Genomic DNA, 23,296 nt, shown 5'->3' with positions numbered 1-23,296 from the left:
CATATAATTTTCAAATACTTATATCGAACAAATTCAAATGTATTTTAAATTATATATATTATAAATTGGTTCATCGTTAATTACCCGTCTGCAATACACCAATATGCATGGTAAGTTAATTAATGGTAATATGGAGATCGAAGAGACCTTATATATAATTATTACCAGACGACAAAAGAAAATTTTCAAATTGTCGAATCCAATAGTAAAATATCAAGCTTCCTTTTAATTTCTTGTTCCTTAATTTTATTTCTCATCTCCATAATAACAATAATATTAAAATTCTCTCGAATGATAACCGTTGTTGTCCTTAATTAATTATTATATCAATTGACTCATATATAGCTTGGACCATATACATAAACTTTAAATAGAGATATCATTTTTAACCTTATGGGGTGGTATAAGAAAATGAAAAAGTCCATGCATACATACATGGTGTATGAAAACAAGTGGAAATTAATTATATTAAACCCTTTTTAATTTGTTGCTGGTAGTTAGCATGTACATGTCCGAAATGCTGTCCCACTGCACTGCCCACTGCCATCTTATCAGTACCATGGAAACAAATATATTACATTCAGTCTGCAGCTGCCTTGCTCATGTTTGTAGACATGCATGGAACTTAGATCCTCTCCATAATTTTTAACTAATTAACCCTACTACTAATTGTGTAATTTGAGACTTATAATATATGTTCAAATATTAATTGAGTAAACAATGAAAAATGCTTTACCTTGTAATAGTTAACAAACATTGCTCAGATTATGGTACATAGTTATACATGTTGGTCGGGTTGTAGCTAGTAAGTACACAACACATGTTTTTTTGATACGTAGAGGTTTGAATTCTGATGAGGGTTTTTGTCCTGTTTGCTTATCTATATATGACTGCAGCAGCATCAAATCCGTGAATAAGCACAGACTACCACATCTCCAGTTCTTCCAAGAACATGTATCCAATTGTATGCTAAAAATGTGTATTGTCATGAGAATTTTTCTTATTTAAATTAAGCTTGAATCGAACTGAACTAATCATAAAGTAAGTGTAAAATACTTGTCATGTGATTGATTACTTTCTTTAAACTGCACACAATTCACAAGACAAACGTATATTATTACATTTATCATATAATTGATTCAAATTCAATCAAATTTAATTTGAATTAAAATTTTCTTCATCAGAGTGTGAGATCGCTCTCTTTGTTTATGTTGAAAAAGTCAACGACATCTGTCAAATATAAAGAACGGAAATCCGCACAAATGTCTTCCCCTTGCGAAAGAAACCCTACACGCAGATTAGCCATTTCAAGGGTGACATAATGTACATGCAAGTGTTCCAAATTTTTAATAATATCTTAACTTATCTCATTTCATAATATTGCCAAACATTTCTATATAACCTGCATATATATATATATATATATATGTATGATATTTTTTCTAATCATGGAATTGTTAAATAAAATTCAATGTAATTATCGTAGCCCACCATCAAAAGCATTAAAAAAATTTAAGCCCCAATGAATTTTCACCGAATTAATCCAAATTATAAATTGGTCATTACCAGTCTACAATACGTTCACATGAAACGATGAATTCAAAACATTTGAATAAAAGATTAGTACAACATTGATAAAAAGGAAAACCAAATTGTCAAATCCAGTAGCCAAATTTCAAGTTTTTCCTTGTGCTTTACTTGTTGGCCTGATGAAAGTTTCAAGAAAACTGACTTAAGGCTCCAGTACACATCTACACAGACACACGTGCATATAAGAAAATTGATGATGATAAGGAAATCACTGTTGAAGTGCGTTGAAATAATGGTTGAATTGTCGGCTTTAAGGCGTTTTAGAGAGGTGTGATGTTGTGAGGAAGATTATGCAGAGTTGGTGCGTAGCCCATCCTGCCCTGTCCGCGGATTAGGTGTCTGCCCTCAGACAATATTTCCTTTGTTCTTACCCAAAGCGTTTGTATTGTCGTCTGGGTCTACGAATACTTGATGCTAACATCTTAACTACAACATAAACTACATGTCACTATACATTGTGTATCATCTTTGATTAATACATAATACATTTCCAAACAGTTCTACTGCATATCACTCTACATGTGGGGTGCTTGGCATTTGTAGTCAGCTCCATCGCCTAAGCTATTTGAGGGTTTTCTCAAATAAAACCATATGTATTTATATATTAGGGATAATTACACTCTCCTTCCTAAATGTTTGGTGTAATTATACGTAAACTTCCTATGGTTTGGAAAATTACGTCTATCATCCCTGAGATTTGCTTCAATTTAACAAATAATTCCATACGTTAGTTAAAATTCACTGGATTTGCTGATATTAACAAAAATAAAAAATATTTATCTCCAATTGACTTATTTCTGACTTATAGTATGTTACATGAATCTTTTTATGACCAAATTATTTTCATATGTCTTCACGCGTTAATGTATGTGAAGAGGTATATCTTCACCGTCATAAAGATAGGTTAATCCGAAAAAAATTGTTTAACCTGCAATAAGTCAATCGAGGGTAAATATTAATTTTTATTTAATTTTTTTTTGTTAATATCAACAAATTTAGTGAATTTTAACTGGTGGAGGGATTTATTTATTAAATAAAAGCAAACCTTATGAGTGATAAATGTAACTTTTCAAATCACAAAAAAATTACGTGTAATTACACTAAATCTCAGGGGAGGAAGGTGTAATCATCCCTATTTATTGTTTAATGCTGGAAAGGTGAAAGGAGGGAGAAAATATTAGATAAAGCTAGAAAAGAGAAGAAAAATAATTAATTTGAAATTTTATTTTTTGATTGGATCAGTTTAATTATTTTATAAAAAGTAGAATAAAATTTTGTTTGATATTATAGTTGAAGCTTAGGAAAGCGGTGATAATTGGTAAAGTCTTATTAATTGGGCTGGAAGCACTATAGTGAGCCCAACTGTAAATCGGCTATGTGGGCCGAAAACAAGGTTTGAATGTCCAATATGTATCTAGGGTTTTGGGTCTCCGCAGTCCGCACCCATATGGGCCTTGGATTAATTTGGTGACTAGTACATAGAATCGCATTACATCTTCAAGCGCGGGCCTTTGTTCGAATCAGCGATTTCAGTTGAAATTGGAGATTATTGAAGTTAAAGGAATGGGAGGGGATTTTCCAAGATTACGGGGGATTTTTCTTGCGAGCACACGGAAGTGTTCTAGTATGTGGTGTGCGTTAACTCCAGCTATTTCTATATCATACATCATAATGTATATTTTTGAATGAATGCTAATTTACTTGAGTCGAAATATACATGGAGTGCCATTGCCATTCTACGGTAACGAAGCCATTTTCTTCTTTTCTTTGATTCTGGACTCTTGGGATTACTGTTGTAATCTTGAATTTTCAAGAATTTTGTTTTGTTTCTTGGTTTTCTTTTTCTTTCTCTTTTCTTAAATTTTATGAATACTGTGAGTTTGTAGGGATGTTGGATATGTATGACTGCGATCGTTTTTATATGACTAATTTTCTGTGGATATTGCTGTGATTACGTATTGTAGATATTCTGCAGGTCAAGGCCTTCATGGACGTAACTTCAATAATTTTACTTTTGGTTTCATATTTTAAGTCATGCATGTTCAGAAGACTTTGTTTGCCTTAATCATACTGTTCTAAGCATTGTTATCTGATTTCTGAATATTACTTTTCTAATATTGAGGGTGTTGCTAGTTCGAATGGCTCTTCTTTTCCAGAGAGAAAAAGAAGTTAGATTCAATTGTAACTCATGTCATGTGCAGGGTGGGGTTTTTCGGGGGTTTCACATGTCACCAAACGCTTATTTGGGTGAACCTTTTAAGGGGATTTTGCTATGGGTTTATTAAATTAGTGCCGTTCTACTCTCAATTATTTTTCTTGAAGAGTCATCATAAAAAGTAATAAGAATTCAGTACTGCTACAGTATACTAATGTTTCTGGTGCTGCTTCAGTTCTTTGCATAGGATAATGTTATAAGAATGCTTGATGCTGCAGGGGGTTCCACTTGTTGGCAGAAAATTGGCTGGATCATCTCCATATCACTCGTCGTTCTCTTCTCCTCTTCCAAATCCTTTTCTCCCGTGCAAATTTCAGCCGCTTGTTTACCAGAAAAAGTTATCATTTCATTCCTTGAGAACCCACCGAGGTCTCATTCTCTCGGAAGCTGGAAGGCAAGGTTGGGACGTAGGTAGATTTTTGAAAACATTGTATTTCTTTAACGGGCCACCCTCTCCTGCAAAGGTTTAATTTTCTTGATCCTTCATGATATCTTTGTGGAGCTCAAGTTATCCCATATTTTGTCTGACAAGTTTCACTTACATTTGAAGTTCTTTCAAAATCTGATTGAGAAACTCTCTGGTCCATCACCTAGCGAAGCGGAAAAAGCAATGGACACTTCAAGGATAATACTGGTAGCTGGAGCTACAGGTGGTGTTGGCAGAAGAGTGGTGGATCTCTTACGCAAAAAGGGGTTACCAGTTCGAGTATTGGTACTTTATCTCGTATAGAAAAATGCTTATTATTCTCTTTGTATGCAAATGTATTGATAAACCAAGGTGGAGAAGTTTATAATCTAAAGTTTTCTAAGTGTGGGCATTATGACCTTTCATGATTCCAATCTTAGACTAACATCATTTTCAGGTCAGAAATGAAGAGAAAGCAAGAAGAATGCTTGGTCCAGATGTTGACTTGGTGAGATTTTCTGCCTTTTAACTTTTCGTCGTCTATCCTTTTACCAAGTCTAGGGTGAGATTAATTCAAACCTTGACGTTGGTGTTTCCAAGCTCCAGTGATCAATAGAGCTTTATGAGTATTAAACTTTTCTAGTTGTTGGTAAAATTAACCAACTTTTGTTTTGCTACTTTCACATTTCCAAAATAACTTGTTAGATTGTCGGAGATATTACAAAAGCAAGCACATTGATACCCGAGTACTTTAAAGGAGTAAGAATGGTGGTTAATGCTGTTTCAGTCATTGTTGGCCCAAAGGAAGGTGATACTCCAGATAGGGCCAAGTATAGTCAGGTAATTATAATCTCACGAAAGGGATGAGGATACTGATAGCTTATTCATTTGCTCCTCCGAAATATCTGCCTTTATTTATTCCTACAGTGTTGAGTCTGGTGCTCCTGGCTTGAGGTCTAATCTCAAACCTTTGTTGCAGGGAATCAAGTTCTTTGAACCTGAGGTTGGTAATTGATTGCCCAAAATTTATCTTAGAACTGTTATTTGTTTGTCATTCACTGAGGCATAACTCTATTTTCTTCTCTCACCGTTTTGATTGATGAAAGTAGATTAAAGGTGATTCCCCTGAAATGGTGGAGTTCATCGGGATGAAAAATCTGATCAATGCTGTTAAAGAAAATGTTGGACTTCGCAGCGGAAAACTGGTGTTTGGATTTGAAGGTATGCTCTTGTGCAGTAAGCTGTCAATTCAGGAACATCCATGATACATACATGTTACCGGAAATAGTTTTATATCACAATGCAATTAGGCGAATCAGATGATGATCAAATTCTTGGAAGGTATTTTAATAGGTTTTTGAGATGATGATAATACTTTATATGTATTGGTTATTGAATTAAGTTTTGAATTTAAATTGATCTCCTTTCTTGCCTTCATTCAGCCCAATATTCTTAGTTATTGTTTAACATACATTCTCTTTGGATTATGTTTTTCCATTACCTCCTCAGGCACTTCATCTAGAGAACTTCCTTGGGGTGCCTTGGATGATGTCGTCATGGGAGGAGTGAGCGAAAGTACCTTTCAGATTGATCCTAATGGTGGTGAAAATGGTGGACCAACAGGAATTTTCAGAGGTCCGTTGCTCTAATGCTTATATCTAATGTTTATAAAAATATCTTAAAGCTTTAGGGAGCTAGTAATTGTTGCAGATCTGCTACCTGATCGCTTTTTTGCTTTAATTGTTGTGTTTACATTTTCTCTTCAGGTGTTGTTTCAACCGCAAACAATGGAGGTTTTACCAGTATAAGGACAAGGGTAGGTTGTAACTTTATCCCGGTCTCTCTCCCTGTCATGTTGCATGTGTCTTTAAAAGATCCTCTTTTCCAGTTTTTATGTTTGGTAAATGGTATTGTTTTTCTGCTGTTTGTTGTATCTTGTGCATTCTTCTTCTATCATAAATTCTTTCTGCAATCGCTGAAGGGGCTCATTAGTTATGTGGTTGATTCCAATGACCATATTTTTTTCACTTTCTTTTGAATCTGATTTATTTGATACTTGAAAAGGACTGTTATGTGTACTTTAAATCCTTCATTAATTAAAAGCAATGTCTACATGAGGTTGCAACTTTTTTGCATGCTAAGCTAGATTCCATCTATGCTAATAGGATGATTCATGTTTTATGAAATGCTCATCACATAATCTTTTTTTTTATTTCAAGAGGCATCATACACATTTCATGACTAAAAAAAATAATAAGATGTTGAAGTTAATGTAATCATAGAATTGACTGAGGCTAATTGACCATGGTCAAATTTGGTCCCATTGAAGTATTTTGTTCCTTTCCAGCAAATATCTCTCCGCCAGTTGTTTCACTTGAATCTTTATAAAACTTGTTCCACATGCATGGCTGCCAGACAACTTAGGTATGTTTCATTAAATGCTTAAATGGTGCAGCTTATACAACTGAACTATGACTCGTCCCATCTTATATGGCCCTTGGCTATTGGATCACGTCTTAAGATGTGCTATTTCATACTCTGTGTCTGATGTTCAAGCAACTACTAGCACTTGCTTTCCTTATGTTTTGACATTACGATCTAATCAAGGCCATGACCCTATTTTGTCTTCTTGATAGATTTACAAAATGCAACAGCTGTTGTGATCTTTGGATTAAGACTTCTCTAATTCGTTTGCAGAATTTCTCTATAGCAGAAGATCTGTCTGCTTATGATGGCCTTGAGTTACGCATTAAAGGTGATGGCCGTCGATATAAACTCATTGTTCGAACCAGCCGTGATTGGGACACGGTTGGATATACAACGGGCTTTGACACTGTGAAGGACCAGTGGCAATCGGTTAGCAATTTTATGTAGTTTTTCTGAATTCAAGAAACAATTAAGATCAATAGCGACCTTTATGTTTCAATTAATTAATTCCAGGTTCGCTTACCTTTCTCTTCTTTGAGGCCTATATTTCGAGCACGAACCATCCCCGATGCACCACCATTTAATCCCAGTGAAATCATATCATTACAGGCATGCTTCCATGAAAATCTTCTATGTAAATATAATCCCTTTAATTGTCGAGCATTACATTTTTCTTCTGCACAGTGCGGTTTATATACAATAATATTTACAGCTGATGTTCAGCAAGTTCGAGTATGATGGGAAGTTAAACCCAACTTTTGTGGAAGGTCAATTTCAACTTCCAATATCCACCATACGGGCTTACATGAAGGAGCCGATCACTCCCAGGTTCAGTAATACAACTATGTTTCATGTAACATTTGCACCTGTTACACTGAGTCTTCAGTCCCTGTTTTAGTATCTTCATAATATCTCAGGTTTGTGCACGTGAGCTCAGCCGGTGTCACAAGACCTGATAGGCCAGGACTTGATTTAAGCAAACAGCCTCCAGCTGTCCGCTTGAACAGGGAATTGGGTTTCATCCTAACGTACAAGTTAAAGGTTCTTCATATTTGGTTCTGTTCTTAAAATAATATATACTTTGGTCATTGAAGTAATGCAAATTTGCATGTTTAAACATCCAACTTTTTCTCCTCGGTAGCCTTTTGCTTGATATGTTTGGGATGCTAGGATTACATTGAAGCTAAACTAGAGTAATGGAAATCTTTCCTAATCAGTCTTATACATTAAGAGATTGTGGGATGTACCCCAACATGACATATATCAGTGCTGGAATCGGGGTAAACTTGCAAGATTGATATCTTTCCTAATCCCTGTTTCCAGTTAAAGATAAATTGTATTATAAACTAATAGAGCTAGCTTTCTCATCCACTTAATTTTTTAACACGTCATACATTAGTTAATGCTGGCAATCTCATTTAGTTGTTTGCTATAACTAAATTTCCATTCTTTTACTGGTAAAATCATGGCCCAGGGAGAGGATTTGATCAGGGAAAGTGGGATACCATACACAATCGTCAGGCCCTGTGCATTAACTGAGGAACCTGCTGGAGCTGATCTCATCTTTGACCAGGGAGACAATATAACAGTATGGGCATCAATTCGAGATGTAATACCAAGTTTATTATGTTATGGGGTAACCTAGAAACCTTATTTTGCTTAATCTTGTTGTGTAGGGGAAGATTTCCAGGGAGGAGGTTGCTCGAATATGTGTTGCTGCAATTGAAAGCCCTTATGCGTGTGACAAGACATTTGAGGTTGTAGCGGATATATAATATTCTACAATTTGGTACATTTGCTTTTAAGCATAAAAAAGAGAATTATATGTTTTCACAGGCGAACTCCCAGCATTTTGAAGTATGATTAAGCGTGCAGTTCAAAATGATATGATTCGCTTGCACAAAAAAGAAGTTAACACCTTTAATTTTTCTTTCTTTTTATTCTTTTTTAAGAGGTGACAATTGGAGATATGTTGGTTTCTGCAAGGGTTATAACACTTAATTGATATGGAATTATTGCAGGGAGTAGTTTTAACAGGGTTAGAAAGGATTTATTTATGTCTTGTGTGTGCTTTCTCATTTCTTCCTATTGACGCTAAAAATGAAAGTTTTGTTGTGTCTTAGTGAAAGTTTTCTTTTCTTTATTTTACAGGTTAAGAGTGTTATTCCATTCAGTGAACCATATACAGTGGATCCAGAAAATCCTCCCCCAGAAAAAGACTACAATCTGTACTTCCAAACTCTCAAAGAAGGCATTACAGGGAAAGAAAGCTTAGGGCAAACTCCTGTTCCTGTCTAAAACCCTGCATGGTGAGTTGATTTTTAGCAATCTATTTTGTGTTGGTAGTTTATCGGTTTCAATGTCAAGCAACAAGAAGAAATACTACTTGTTTTACTTATTTAATTATATATGAATATTTCAAAATTGTTTCTTGATTTTCACATAAATGCTTAAGATGTATTTAACTAGAGATCTTCACTTCCATTTTCTTAGCATTTATAGAAACCTTAGCTCAATTAATTTCTTGATTTTCAGATAAATAAAAGTACAAAACTGACATCTCAAATGAGATGCTATGCTTCATTTCATTTTGTTACCATTGCTGGAAACTCAACCTAACAGACGTGGCCAACACTTTGAGATAGGACAGGAGTGTCTGTTTTATTAGGCACCAATTTACTATTGCGTAATTTTACGCTAAATATATATGTATATATAATATCATAATCTAGCATCTCAACTGATTCAGAGTGATGCAATTGAAATTGACAGGTTCTTCTATTCTGGCAAGTATTTGGTTAGTCTGCTGTATACAGTCAGTATTTTAAACAAGATATGAAGACCATCGAGAAAAGGGTGGTTGCATTACTGTTTGATGTGGGTTGTAAAAGATATCTGACTTGTATGTAATATAACCGCAAAGGTTAGAGGTAGTGAAGAAGACGACCAAGGGAAAGGTAAATTAGTGTGCTGTTTACATGTGTTTCCTAACTGTATGATATACCATGAAGTTGTATCCTGATTCCATCTTGTTCATGAAGTGTGGTGAGTGTACTCCCTTATCCACTAAAATCTGAACCATTCACAGCCTGATTTTCAAGAACTTTTTTGAATGTTTATAAATTTTGCGAGAACGTATGTTTGCGAAAGCTCTTTGGCCTGTTGACAGTGACAGAATGAGATAAGTTTGGGTTTTAGGAGACCGGTAGCCGGTGAGGCGTAAAGGGGCTCAGTCGGGCTAGTTAATGAAGGTGAAGTAGAAATATTAAGTGTGGGGGCGCTTCAAGCAAGATTCATGAAAGCGCAGTGCTTCCGCAATGATGACGATTTTCTTATATTCAAATTTCAAAGGTACATTTAGGATTGGCTTGAGCAGGAGACAGAGCGAGGCAGTTCTATTCCTTTCACTGCTTCCTGCAAGCAGAGATGATAAGTTCTCGTAAATTTGTAGGACATTGGAAGTAGTTCATCACTGCAGAAACTGTTACTTTTTCACTGCACAATACTCGACAGTGTACTGTTGGGCATAGTAAGTATTAAAGGTGATGTTGGTAACTAGGCTTATGTAAAGGACGACGTCACATGGAATATGTTGGAGAATTTACCCAAACTGTTCGTTCTTACTCCAGTTCAGTACCTTACGCATATGCTGATGACAGACAGAGATTACAGGTTATGAATTAGTGCTTGCACTTATTCTTTTGATAATTGTACTTGCACTTTTGTAAGTTTACGTACCAATTTCACTGGTCCATTTAGGGAAAAAGAAAAGAACAAAAAAAGAAACCAAATCAACTCTTCTAGTAAGGCGTGCCATTTGTTAAATCCCAAGAATTCTGACTCCAGAAATATGCGTCTCAGACACTGCTGCTTACGAATCTTATATGCATGCATAAATAAAGATAAATGCATAGGTGAAATAATATCGCAGCGCCATGTTTACTTTAAATATTCAAAATAAGTGATAAAATAAATTTAATCTTGAATTAATCGTAGAGCGTTTATTTTGTGGGATTAATTCTACATGTTGATTACTCATTCTACCTTTTGAGGTGGGTTGAGTTATCTAAATTCTACGCAGCAGTCTTCACCTCAAATTGGGGCCACATATTGCCATGTTAACTGCCTATTAGGCTGTCTAAAAATTTTATACAATAAGTGGTTAGAGGTCAAGTAAATATTACATAGGCCTAAAAAGGAGAAAAAAAAAAAAAACATACATAGGTCAGGGCCGGTGGGGCTGGAAGTGATGACGAGGGAGTGTTCCTGTGGAAAAATGATAGCCAGGTCCCAAGAAATTCCTAATCAAGCGATCCCATCATCGAACTGTTTCTCTAAACTTCAGACAAAAATGACGAGCAGAAGACGAAAAAGAGAAGATCCAGCAGGCGCTCACATCTTGCATAATCTTGAATGTAGAGAAGAATGTACAATTCTTCGGGCCTCAATGGGGGTTGTATTCAGAATCTCTTTGGAGAGCATAAGCATGCCTGCGCGCGGAAGAATATTGCACAATCAACAAAAATGTGCCTTTTCTGTACAAGAGATAGACAGAAAGGTTTAATACGTACATTAAAAGAAAGCCTGGATCGTCTTCTGCTCCTGGGGGTTTCCAGAGCGCTTCTTAGCTTGGCAATCATGTCTTGTTCCGTGAAAATCTCTCCAGGAGAACTCAAAAACACGCGTCTTTGAACAGGAGGAGACCACAACCCGCTCTGTGAGTAGTCAAAGCTGAATTCTGATACATCAGAGAACTTGGAGAGCAGTCTTTCCGAGACAGACTTGGACACCAGTTGAATCCTCTGTGCTTGAGTTGTTGTGGATGAGATTTCAGAGACGGACATTTGATTTCAGAGACTGATGAATGAATGGACTAAACCTCAAAAGAAGCGTTGAATAAAGATAATGAAAAAAAAAAAGAAAAGAAAGAAAAAGTTTGTGTATGAAACAATGGAATAAATTAAAAAGTGCTTGAGAAGATTGGTGGGGTATTTTGAGAAGAAGACATCACAGTATATATTGGTCCTGCCCAGCAAAAAGATACAATACAAAGATCAGTTGAGTGATAAAGACGCGTATGGCTGTATGCAGCCATGGAGTCAGACAGCATAATTGTAAGACAACATCTGATGCTTTTTCATGTGTGGAGTTTGGGAAGGTGCATGTGCTATTCTCAGCTCACTTGGGTTTTTGTCTTGTAAAAGTTTATTTAATTTGTGCTAACTATTTCTGTGATTGTCACGCTTAGAACCGATTTGGTCTGCGGTTTGAGGTAGCACAAAATTGGGCCAACGTTGGCCGTGAAAAATGAGTCTTGACAGTTTAAACTGTGGTCCGAAATCCATGTTCATGGGCTCAATCTATGGCCCAACTCACGTTGTACGAAAAAAGATTTGGTTTTGAATGAAACCCACTCAGCATTTTTCTCCTCGTTGTCCTCCCCAGTCAGCCTGGTTGAGAGCTCAGTCTCTGCGATTTCCCACTATGTAGCACTGGGGTCCAAAAGGAAACGGAGGAAAAAGAAAGAACTCAAAAGAGAAAAGAAACGGAAATACTTTCACAGTCACACAGTAGTAAAATAGAGAATAGCCATCATCTTACAGATTGCTTTACTTTTACCATCCTCATTGTGCTCTTTGAAGTATCACCCCCATTGTTCGTTTTTCAGAAGAGGGTTTCATAAGCTGGATCCTCATACCCTGTGATAAGTCTAAAAGAGAGAGAGATGGCAGGCTACAGAGCAGAAGATGACTATGACTACCTCTTCAAGGTGGTTTTGATAGGGGACTCAGGGGTGGGCAAGTCCAACTTGCTTTCAAGATTCACCAGGAATGAGTTCAGCCTTGAGTCCAAATCAACTATTGGTGTTGAGTTTGCCACCAGAAGCTTGACTGTTGATGGAAAAGTCATCAAGGCTCAGATTTGGGACACTGCTGGCCAAGAAAGGTGACATTTTTCGTTAATCTTTTCTCAAGCTCTCTGATCTATTTCTTTTGTCCTCCCTTGGTTTACTATTTGCTTGCATTGATCAGTTTCTTTTTATAGTTGTGATGAAATGGATCTTGCTGTTGGTGGTGTGAGATCTTTGTTTAAAATTGCTAAATCTAATCTTGGTTTTGTGTATAAGGTGTGAATTTTATGTCTTGATGGGACATTTATGGAGTATAGTGGTTCTGGAAGCTTCTTGTAGATTCTCAGAGTATTGCAGACAGCTGAAGAATGATTAGGATAGATCTGAAGACTAATGCTATGACAATGATATTTTAGTCTTGAGCTAGAAAGAAGTCTTGCTGATCTGGGCTTATATAAGTTTGAAGATTGTTTGGAAGGCATATTGTTTTTTGCCCTTTTATTTATCAATTTTTTTTCTGTCCAGAGTAGCTATCCTCTCGTTTACCAGACATGATTAATGGCCTGTTCCGCGATGGTACATGGTAATTTTACTATTGGATTATATAAGTAATCTTATAAATAACTGGGAGGAAGTGTGAAAAGATGTTAAACTTAGGAAATATCTCATCTGCTTATGCTCACAGAACATTGACTAGTACTGCAAATCTAAGTCAGGTGAGCAATTTGAAGTTGTTTACGGGTTGGCTAGTAATTTCATATGCTTGTTGAAACTGCATTTTTGTCCAACCTCAACCAAAGCAGTTCTTAGCTTGTTTGGTGTTTCTAGGACCATGAGAATGTAAACTAGAATCCGTTATTTCAAAGTTTTGCCATGTCCATCTACGTAGTTGACACTTTGACTTGATACTATAGTAGCTACCATCAAAATGGTCTTGTGTGTAAGATTTTCTGAAATTCCAATTTTGTTGATTATATGACATATACTATGCTGTTATTCATTTTGAAACGGATCATAGAGTCATAGTCATACTCAAAATTGCCAACTGCACAGTATGTAGTAGGTTACTGATCTGAATGACATACAAAACACTTTGACGGGTTGCTGGTTTTATCGAGGTTAGCTGAGAAAATTGTTATCAACCCTTTTTCTTCTCTTACTCCAACAAAGAATATATAATTCTAGTTGCTTGTGACATGTTGGAGCACAGACGGTGGAAACTCATTAATTGTGAGCAAGACAGTCTTGGTGCATAGAGCCTTTTAATCTCATTTAGGAGATATCTGCTTCATGAAAAGTTTTGGGCTTCTTGTCATGCATTTCATGCAATTGGTAGTCTTACTTTTGCTTTTAATGTGGTTATGGCATTTTACCCGCCAGAATCCCATGTAAATTTCAGAGGTGCAATGGTCAAGTTCTGTTGTCACTTCTAACATTGCTCAACCTATAAATTCTGCTGTTGTAAACTTTAAATTGTTCTCACCTAAGACTAAGAGACATTTAGGACAAGCATTCTTGATACATATATATATGTACATGTACAAAGAGAAGAGCTAATTCAAGACCTTCAACCTTTTCGAGGTACTCGGAGCAATTGCAGGTCTCTAGCTTTGTCCTTGTAATTATTACTGTATAGTGGAAATGGATCTGTATTTTGGTAAACATAATTAAAATCCACCAAACCTTTTCGACTCATGCTCTTTTTGGAAATTGTAAAACAACATGCATCAGGGTAACAATGGACCAATTATGTACATTAGGCTATAAAATAGCATTTAGTTATAAGAATGATTCAGAGTATTAGACTTCACTCCGGTGCCAAATATCATGCATAGTTCCAGTGGGCTCCAGCCAACATACGCACTGTCTTGTCATGTCACACAGAGTTTGAGAGCTTATACCAAATTGTTAGATCAACCTAGACTGAAATCACCATTCCTGAAATTCATTTTACAATTTCTCTAACTATCATAATTTAGCATTGAAATTAAAGGAAAATAGATGAAGAGATGCGTCAAAGTGATAACAGGACCTATTGATAGGCACCACTACCTAAAGTAAGCCTTTTAACTCGTGTTATTAGAAATATATTTGAATGTGTAGTTGTCTTTTTGATCCCATCCACTTGTATGCTATATCAGCATTCTTGATATGAGGAGATGTAGACTTGGTGGTTTCCTTTATTTGTCTGTTGCCTTCTCTGCACTGAACGGCTTTGCCTCCCTTACGGTCTGTAGATACCGAGCCATCACCAGTGCGTACTACCGTGGTGCTGTTGGTGCTTTGCTTGTCTATGATGTCACTAGGCACTCCACATTTGAAAACGTCGAAAGGTGGCTAAGGGAGCTGAGAGACCATACCGATCCCAACATTGTCGTCATGCTTATTGGCAACAAATCTGACCTTCGACATCTGGTGGCAGTCTCAACCGAAGACGGAACTTCTTTTGCTGAGAGGGAGTCACTTTACTTTATGGAGACTTCCGCACTTGATGCTACTAACGTGGATAATGCGTTCACAGAGGTTCTTACTCAGATATATCGGATCGTGAGCAAGAAGACCATGGAGACGGGTGATGATGGGGCTGCAGCAAACGTCCCTTCCAAGGGTGAGAAAATCGACGTTAGTAAAGATGTATCTGCTGTGAAGAAAGCCGGCTGCTGCTCCTCGTAGGTTTAAAAAGACGGTTCGCGGAAATTGACACAACGCATTGTGTTTGTTTCGCTGCACCTGTTCGGGTTTGTGGTGTAAAATTTTATCCAATCGATGCCACTGCTGCAGATATTAGCCGCAAAGAGAAGAATAACTATTATTAACATGCTTTACTCTACCGCTTTCACGTTAGATGGAATGTCAATTCATTAGATGTCTAGGGAACAATGTTCTGAACCAAACACCATATTTCTGCCGCTGCTTCAGTTCAATTTGCTTCCAATTTCTAAGAATTACACATTCTTTTCCTATGTATTTCCTGCCACCATTCACCAAGTACATCTGTCTGTCTGAAGAATCTCTTTTCAAACAGCATTTTGAGCTGATGGTAATATTCTTACAAGTTACAGCAATATTGAGAAACCGCAGATGCAAATGAACAAGAAAATGAACAATGATTGGAAGGCTTCTGTCCTTTCACTTGCTCCTTGCCATATATTTATTTATGTGCCCGATGCTTCATAGGGATAAGATAAGAGGAAGATTAACCAGAGTTGTTAATCAATAAAATGACGGTATCAAAGAATCGCATCTAGTGCGATGAGTTGCACGTGTAACATGTGGGGACTGGTCGTCTCATGAAAAAGCCCTTAATCCAGCATCGGGGCTATGCTCTTCCATTAATTACAATCCTCATTAGAATAAAGATATCATCAATTTGGAAATTAATTAACCCAAATGTATTTGTGGTCCCTCCTAACTCATAATTAACCCATCCCTTACCTGCTATTTCTATTTAAATATTTATCTACCCCATCGATATTAGTAAATAATATAATATACTCCCTCATCATCCTTGAGCAGATATTAACATTATTTTTATACTGTAAGAATCATAATAACAGGTTTACGTTTAAGCTAATTTGCTAATTATTGACATTAATGCCAACACTTGTACTTTTATAGGATTTTTTTTTATATAGAAAAGGTAATTGCATTTTTATATTAATATTTTAATAAAGTGAGTAATGTACCGATTCAATCAATATATTAATATAATAAATAACCATAAGATATATAACAAACTCACTTAAAGTGATAAAATAAATATCCATATATACGGTGGAATTCAAAATCATAATTTCAAATTTGTTTATGCCTGCATTCAAGCAGAGTGCAATTCCTTAAAAGTGATGTGATCATATTTTTCAGTTAATAATTTAGAATAATTACACTGTTTTTCCCTGATATTTGGTATAATTACACTTATGTAGAGCCCTTGTGATATAAAAAATTGCATCTATTATCCTTAATGTTTATTTATAGTTTAATAAATATATCCCTCTGCTAGCCACACGTCACCAAATTTATTAATATTGATAGAAATATCGAATCAAAATCCATATTTACTCCCAAATTGACTTATTCCAGATAAAATAAATTTTTTATGACCAAACTACCCTTATAAGGTAGATTATTTATTACTGACTTTAGGCTTGAAAAATTATTTGACTTGTAGTAAGTTAGTAATAAATTAATTTGAGATTAATATGAATTTTAATTCAAATTTTTTGCTAAATTAGCAAATTTGATGAATTTATTTGACTTATAAATTGGGTCTATTTATTAGAAAAAATAAATGTTAAGAATATTATATGTAATTTCTCTAATCTTAAAATAGCTATGTGTAATTAAATTAAAATGTCATGAAACAACAATTTAATTATCCCTAATAATTTTCAAGGCCAGAAGTTGTACATTTTTTATTTATATATATATATATATATATTTTAATAGAGAAGTTGTACATTTCAATAATAAGTAGTTGGTTAAAAATTTCTGAAATAAACGTCACACAAGACAATGAATTAAGATAGCAGTTAGAGAGAGAGAGAGAGAGTGTGTGTGTGTCTGTGTGTGAGAGAGGAGCGTGGTGCTAATTACAAGAAGATTATGACATCAACCCCCCAATCAAACATTTTTAATTTATTCCCTAACTGCTACACTGATGATAATTCAAATTACATAAAAAATGTGCAGACCTTTTCTTAAAAGAAAAAAACTAGGTTATCTTCTACCTTACGATGCTCATCATGAAACCAAAATAATCTGTTCATATGAGAAGACAAATGGTGGGGCAGGCACATGGTATCGACTCAACTGGTGGTCGCCAAGCCTGGCCGTCGTTGCTCCGCCTCTCTTTGCGCCATCCCCCGGCGGAATACGGTTGAACACTCCGGCAGCTCACCAAGATCGGCGAAAAGCGACTCATCTTCTTCCCGCATTGTGAAAATCATGGCCATTTCATTATCTGTAGTGATTCTGTCCTCTGTTAAGATCGGACTCTCCAGCATGGTGCAATTAGCCGCGCACTCAAAATCAGTGAACCATCCAAATTCACTAGCATGAATTAAGGGCACTTCACAAAGATTATTGAATTTATTATAATCTGGAACGAGTTCCTGATGATGAGACTGATTTGTTGTATTACTCGTGATGATAGGTTTTTTCTCTTCCTCCTCCTCCTCTTCTTCCTCTTCCTCTTCCTCTTCTGAAGTCGTGACGGTTGTGGTGGAGGCTGCTGCGGCCGCTGAAGCGGAGGCTGTATGGTGGTGGTTGTTCCTGGATGCTGGCCAAGGGTGGTTGTGTTCACAAGAATATGTGACCACTAACATGTTAGGGTCCAGTTTACTCCTCTCCACTTGTTTTCTTGCTGGACATCCCTTTGAGCTACTGCATCTGTAATATCCTCTGCAGTTTCACAATAAATTTAATTTAATTACTATCTTCAAGTACCCAAGATGACTTCCCTGTTTTTTTTTCCCTCTCCCAGAAATGAAGAGGTATGTAATTAATTAATTAGGTGGAAAATTAAAGAATGGAAATTGTTTGTATGATTACCTTGGATAGGGGGAACCTTTGATGGGCTTTTGACCGTATTTTCTCCAGGCCCAGGAATCAGAAGGTGGAGCAGTGATATGATATTCACCTTTCAGCCTGAATCCTTGTACGTCTTTGATTGGCACTGACACCACTCTCTTCTGTATTGCTCGCCTACTACTACTACTACTGTATAATTAAACCAAAACCCATTTAATTATTTTCCTAATAACTAACCCCATATGCATGCACATGAAACCCTCAATCAATTAAACCCTAAAAAAGTTTTCCCCTAAAAATAAACCACGCTCGGACAGATACATACATATATACAGGTAGAGAGAGAGACAGAACCGTGAATTCATATGCGCATATGAGAAAGAATTTATTAGTATACCTTCTTTTGGAAGAGGAAGTAGAGGCGATCTTGGCATCAACAGACACGGCGGAGCGCGGCGACTCTCCAGCGCTGTTTTCAGGCGAATTCTCAGAGTCTCCCAGCTCGCTGACAAACTTGTGGTGGTTGTTGAATCTTCTGGTCATGGCCAAGCAAGCAAGTACACTGATTCAACTGGGATGATGATGATGCGATGATACCAATAGTCTTTGTGTGTGTGTGTGTGTGTGAGAGAGAGAGAGAGAGAGAAAGAGATTGATTGATTGATGAGAACAAGAAATGAAGGAAGAGAAGTTGTGGATTTGGTGGTGTGTTTTAATACGAGGGGAGAATGCAGACAGAGATTAGTATAGTTTATAGAGAAGGTGCAAAGCAAATGTGGAAGTAATCCAAAGTTGGTTATATTTTATTACAATGTGAAAGGGAAAGGGAGCCCTTAATGTTGATTTGTGTGTTGTAATTACTCTAATGATGTGATTAATTAGCTACATTTACATTTACATTTACACTCTCCCTCCTATACTTTTCCCATTCTTAATCCACGCAAAATTTCTTTATTACTAATTCTATCCAACCTTATATTGGTCAATTCATTCATTTTTGCTCTTATCCACTTTATATATTTTCTTTTGGAAAGCTTCATACTAACATATATATATATATATAATATCTAGTACGGTTGTACATATCTAGGTGTCTTAACTTTTACCTATCTCTAAAGTTAAATATTATTAGATAATCTATCGATTTATATATGTATATAAATCATCCCATAAATGTTGTCATAATTAATATTGAAATATATATACACACACATATAATCCAATATACATTAATGTCATGACTTTTAATTGCTCGTATATATATAGTGAATTAATGTGCCTAGAGTAATGTTTTAAATTTGAACCTGCAGTATATGTTATAAATGAGTTAATTATTTGTTGGTATTTCAACATTGAAAATTAGAGATATACTAATTGATATGTATGTACTTAACTGTGTACGTATTTATCGGAAAAAGGATGATGACTTTTAAATAATTTCTCTTCGAGAAAGTCATATTTTTTATCTTATATATATGTTAGAATATTTTTAATTTAATCTCATTTGTCACGATTTTCGTATATTGCATCACTTAAGTTGAAAATTTCTAAATTTTAGTTTTCACATACACTTTTTTATCTAATAATTAATGGCTCGTTCATAATTGGATAAAAAATGCAATGTGATGACTTAATTGAAAAAGTCCTAACATATGGGACAAAAATATAATTTTTCCTAATTTCCACTATTTATTATAGAATCAGTGTAAAGTAGGAACGGTTGCTACCATACTATAAGTAATCGGATTAACCATTATTTGATATATGTATAATTGTTGGGTAAACCCCAAATAAATAATTTATCATTCTATATATTAAATCAACTTGAAAGATTCCAAAATTCCAGAGGTGTTATCATGAGTTCAGATCTAACTGATTAAATTAGTTTTTATACAATAATTTCTTAAATTAATCAATACAAATATATTATGCTAAATTAAAAAAAAAATGTGCATAATACTTATAATTAGCTATGATGTAATGTATGACAACTTAGCCTATGTTTGGTGCGATAGGGGACCATTTGAAAATTCACATGGTCATACCATCGATGCAATAATGGAGAAGCAGTAAACGGGGTGCTATTATTAATTAATTAATTAATTATCAATAAGACTAATTAAGCTAATTAATATTCTTCGCCGTGTAATTTCGTTAGTTGCTCTCACATCTCCTCATCAAATCGATGTGTAATCCAGTCCAATATTAATAAAATAAAAGTCAAATTAATTTGGTAATATCGCCTACTAGGATTAGGTTATCACGTCATCACGTGTTTTACTAGCACAAGACTGTTTGGTCCCTGGAATAAATCAGCTCCAAATTGAAGTTAAATTTTGCGATTTCCCAATTATGCATGTACAAAACGCAGTTATTCTAATAGATGTCTCGTAACTTAGTTTGAAAGTAGTTTTATTAATTGTATGGGAGTTTGTCTTATTTTGATGTGAGTTTATTATAATTTATTATTACGTAATTCTTAGTTATATTAATGTATTAATTGAAGTGCTACATTGTTTAATTAGTTGACCAATTTATTCAAAGATGTAATAATGTAATTACTGCTTCTGTCTTAAAAAAAATACAATTATATTAAATTTGAACAAATTAAGCATCACATATTGATTAACACGCCTCAATGCCTCCTCTCCCTAATGAGGCAAGGAGCTGGAGTGGCTTATAAGTTTTCGTGTCTTTTTTTCCTAGTGAGACGTCTTGTCAGGACAAAATCGTAAGACAAATACGAAGTCATAGTGGACAATACCTCGCGCAACAGAGTAGTGATCAAGTTGCTAGCTGCACCATTTGATGCTGTTTGTGGGAACGAGGCCACTTGTCCATCCCAAACCCCTCATTTGGGGGCTGATGATGCAGATAAACGCCCAAACGAGGAGTTTGATCGACTTACAATCCGTAAACATCTTCTCCTTAGTGAGACGTATTTTTAGGATAAAAAGCCATGAGGCTCATAAAAAATAAGAGTAGATAATACCTCGCGCAACGGGGCATTAATCAAGTAGTTAGTACGAATTTACTAATCAGGATAGAACATTAATTATCAAACAAGAGATTAATAAGATGTGGTAGGTCATTAGAATCGTGATTAAAGTAACACAGATTTTATGATAGGGACTATAATTTGGAAATCTGATGCAAAAAAAAAAAGAGAGAGAGTAATGCAAAAGCTCTTTCCGCACTAAAGAACATAAATTAATCATTAATTGCATATTAATAATAATATCGCAATTTGCATGGCAAAAGTCTGGACTCTATTTATGTATTAAAAAAAATATATATTTGCTTTTGCAAGGCACGAATTCGAAATTCCAAACCATATATATATATATGCAGCATCAAATTGCAGTGTGTGTGTGTGTGTTTGTGTAGCAGCAGCAGCACATGGTTGTGTAAGAAATTGAGTATGGTGACATTAAATGCATAATCATGGAACAGATCACAGAATCTTTTTAGGGTTTAAATCTTGCTCCTTTAATTAAGTTGGAATCAATCGCGACTTATCCTATTCATCACTTTGTTGTTAAGCCATCACTCCCAAAAGTCAAATCTGTACTTTGTTAATTATTGGATACTTGATGAAGATATGTTTATAAAGAGAAATGCGATTTTAATTACAAACTACTTGTCTTCAAATTAATCACACGTCTTTCAGTTTTTTCTTATTTAATTAGTTTCACTAAGGCACTACCTATCAATGAGCAGAAGAGAAAGGAGGGAAATACAGAACAATGAATAAGCCACGACTTCTGGACTGAATTAAGCAAAACGTGCTTTTAATATTGTTTTTTCTTTTTTCTTGGCTAACCATTAGAGACGTTTTTGTGGGGATTGGATGACTCTCCATTAATCAACCATCATTAAATATAGAATTTCTATAATTAACGTGATACGAAAAACTTATAGTTTCATCGTAATACATGTATATATATATATATATAAAGAAATTTATTATTAAAAGATTATAAAAAAACTTACAAAAAATCAAAATTATCGTCTAATTTGATTTTTGTTGAATTAAAAACAAAAATCTTCTCACTTTTTCTTTTTCCTTTTTGGAACAACTTATGATAGCTTTGACAAATCTGTACAATTTAGTAAGTATTATGTGTTGGAAAAATTTCAGTTTTGTGTAATTTAAACAAATGTTATAAAATATAATAATCGAATTTAAAAATAAATAGTAATAAACGCCGTGTTGGAAGAAATAATATATAATAGTTAGAAAAGTTATTTACGACAAGAAAATTAAATAAAAAACTTACAACAAGAATTATATCATAACAATTCTCAATCTAATGGAAATTATAAATTTAACTGAATCATAGAATTTATTGCTTGTTTTAAACAAAATATACATCCCATATTAATTGTGCACCGAGTACAATGTAATTTTTTCCAGGATAAGACAATTGCAGTTCTTTTAAATTTTTGTCGTGGCTGTGAGTGTGACAACATTTGTCAGTAACAACAAGCCACTGGCTTTGTATTAATCTTTAGGTTGACACTATAGGTCATGTGTCCTGAACATGTTCATAAATATTTTTCGTAATAACCCAATTATTTAGTTGCGGCCAAACAATTACATTCACTTAGTTGGGAATCTCTAAGGATACACAGCTAGCATTTTGTTTAAAAGACTTGACCCCATTCAGAGTTAGGCTCTTACTATATTTGTAGTACCAGCACCTTCTAAAATTATAAAGGACAGACTCCAAATACAAAGTATCAGTTTATTTTGGTGCTCTGATATACCCTACGACTTGTTAGTATCGTATTGAACCTTTTTTGTGGGATCTCTTGGGATGCCATCGTAGTTACATCATTAATGGATTTTCAGCCCCATCCCCAATTTGGATTTATGAACTCGTGACAGATTTAATTATTTCGTCAAAGAATCAGCCATATTATCCTTTATTCCCACAAAGTTAATACCAATAACTCTGTCTGACACAAATACCCTTATAGACTTCAGTCTAACTTTTTTAATTTATGGTAAAAAAACTTTATATATCGGTAAGTTCATCCTAGTAATGCATTGAATCAGTTGAAACTTCCTCAAAGTTTCCTCCTCCACTCCTCTACTCATTCCTCGTGAGGAAAGAGGTAAAATTTCACTTATAATTTGATAAAACTTGAACTAATTATATAATAATTATAATATATTTTTTATATAATTAATATATAATTAAAAAATAAAAAATCACATAGGAATATTGTACAATTACAGCGTAATTAATTTAATTCAACAAAATTTGGT

At 34.9% G+C, this 23,296-nt stretch overlaps 3 protein-coding genes across 8 annotated transcripts; 2 read left to right on the top strand and 1 right to left on the bottom strand.

Moving 5' to 3' along the window:
* Positions 1-3,190: 3,190 nt before the first annotated feature.
* On the top strand, positions 3,191-9,710 carry LOC105179488 (NAD(P)-binding Rossmann-fold superfamily protein). Of its 6 annotated transcripts, none has more exons than XM_011103129.3 (17): positions 3,191-3,331; positions 4,024-4,204; positions 4,405-4,517; positions 4,669-4,719; positions 4,917-5,051; positions 5,191-5,214; positions 5,321-5,432; positions 5,721-5,846; positions 5,978-6,027; positions 6,909-7,067; positions 7,152-7,247; positions 7,351-7,466; positions 7,556-7,679; positions 8,113-8,226; positions 8,315-8,395; positions 8,790-8,947; positions 9,411-9,710. In XM_011103129.3, the coding sequence occupies exons 1-16, from the start codon at positions 3,308-3,310 to the stop codon at positions 8,934-8,936; spliced, it is 1,653 nt and encodes a 550-aa protein (XP_011101431.1). In that variant the 5' UTR covers positions 3,191-3,307; the 3' UTR covers positions 8,937-8,947; positions 9,411-9,710. The 6 variants fall into 6 exon arrangements, with proteins under 6 accessions (XP_011101431.1, XP_011101429.1, XP_011101427.1 ...); XM_011103127.3 differs by having other exon boundaries at positions 4,024-4,216; XM_011103125.3 differs by having other exon boundaries at positions 4,024-4,216; positions 4,400-4,517.
* A 2,237-nt stretch (positions 9,711-11,947) lies between these two features.
* RABA1D (RAB GTPase homolog A1D) lies at positions 11,948-15,434 on the top strand. The gene is made up of 2 exons (XM_011103120.3): positions 11,948-12,584; positions 14,727-15,434. Exons 1-2 carry the CDS (start codon positions 12,364-12,366, stop codon positions 15,160-15,162), a joined length of 657 nt encoding a protein of 218 aa, XP_011101422.1. The 5' UTR covers positions 11,948-12,363; the 3' UTR covers positions 15,163-15,434.
* A 1,658-nt stretch (positions 15,435-17,092) lies between these two features.
* WRKY65 (WRKY DNA-binding protein 65) lies at positions 17,093-18,757 on the bottom strand. The gene is made up of 3 exons (XM_011103119.3): positions 18,419-18,757; positions 18,043-18,210; positions 17,093-17,892 (listed from the first exon to the last, which is right to left on the bottom strand). The coding sequence occupies exons 1-3, from the start codon at positions 18,562-18,564 to the stop codon at positions 17,298-17,300; spliced, it is 909 nt and encodes a 302-aa protein (XP_011101421.1). The 5' UTR covers positions 18,565-18,757; the 3' UTR covers positions 17,093-17,297.
* Between the last annotated feature and the right edge of the window lie 4,539 nt (positions 18,758-23,296).

This window comes from Sesamum indicum, linkage group LG12, assembly GCF_026168435.1.
Source record: "Sesamum indicum cultivar Baizhima isolate 11 linkage group LG12, ASM2616843v1, whole genome shotgun sequence".
In the NCBI taxonomy this organism is placed as follows: domain Eukaryota; kingdom Viridiplantae; phylum Streptophyta; class Magnoliopsida; order Lamiales; family Pedaliaceae; genus Sesamum; species Sesamum indicum.
This window is presented reverse-complemented; position numbering and strand designations above follow the sequence as displayed.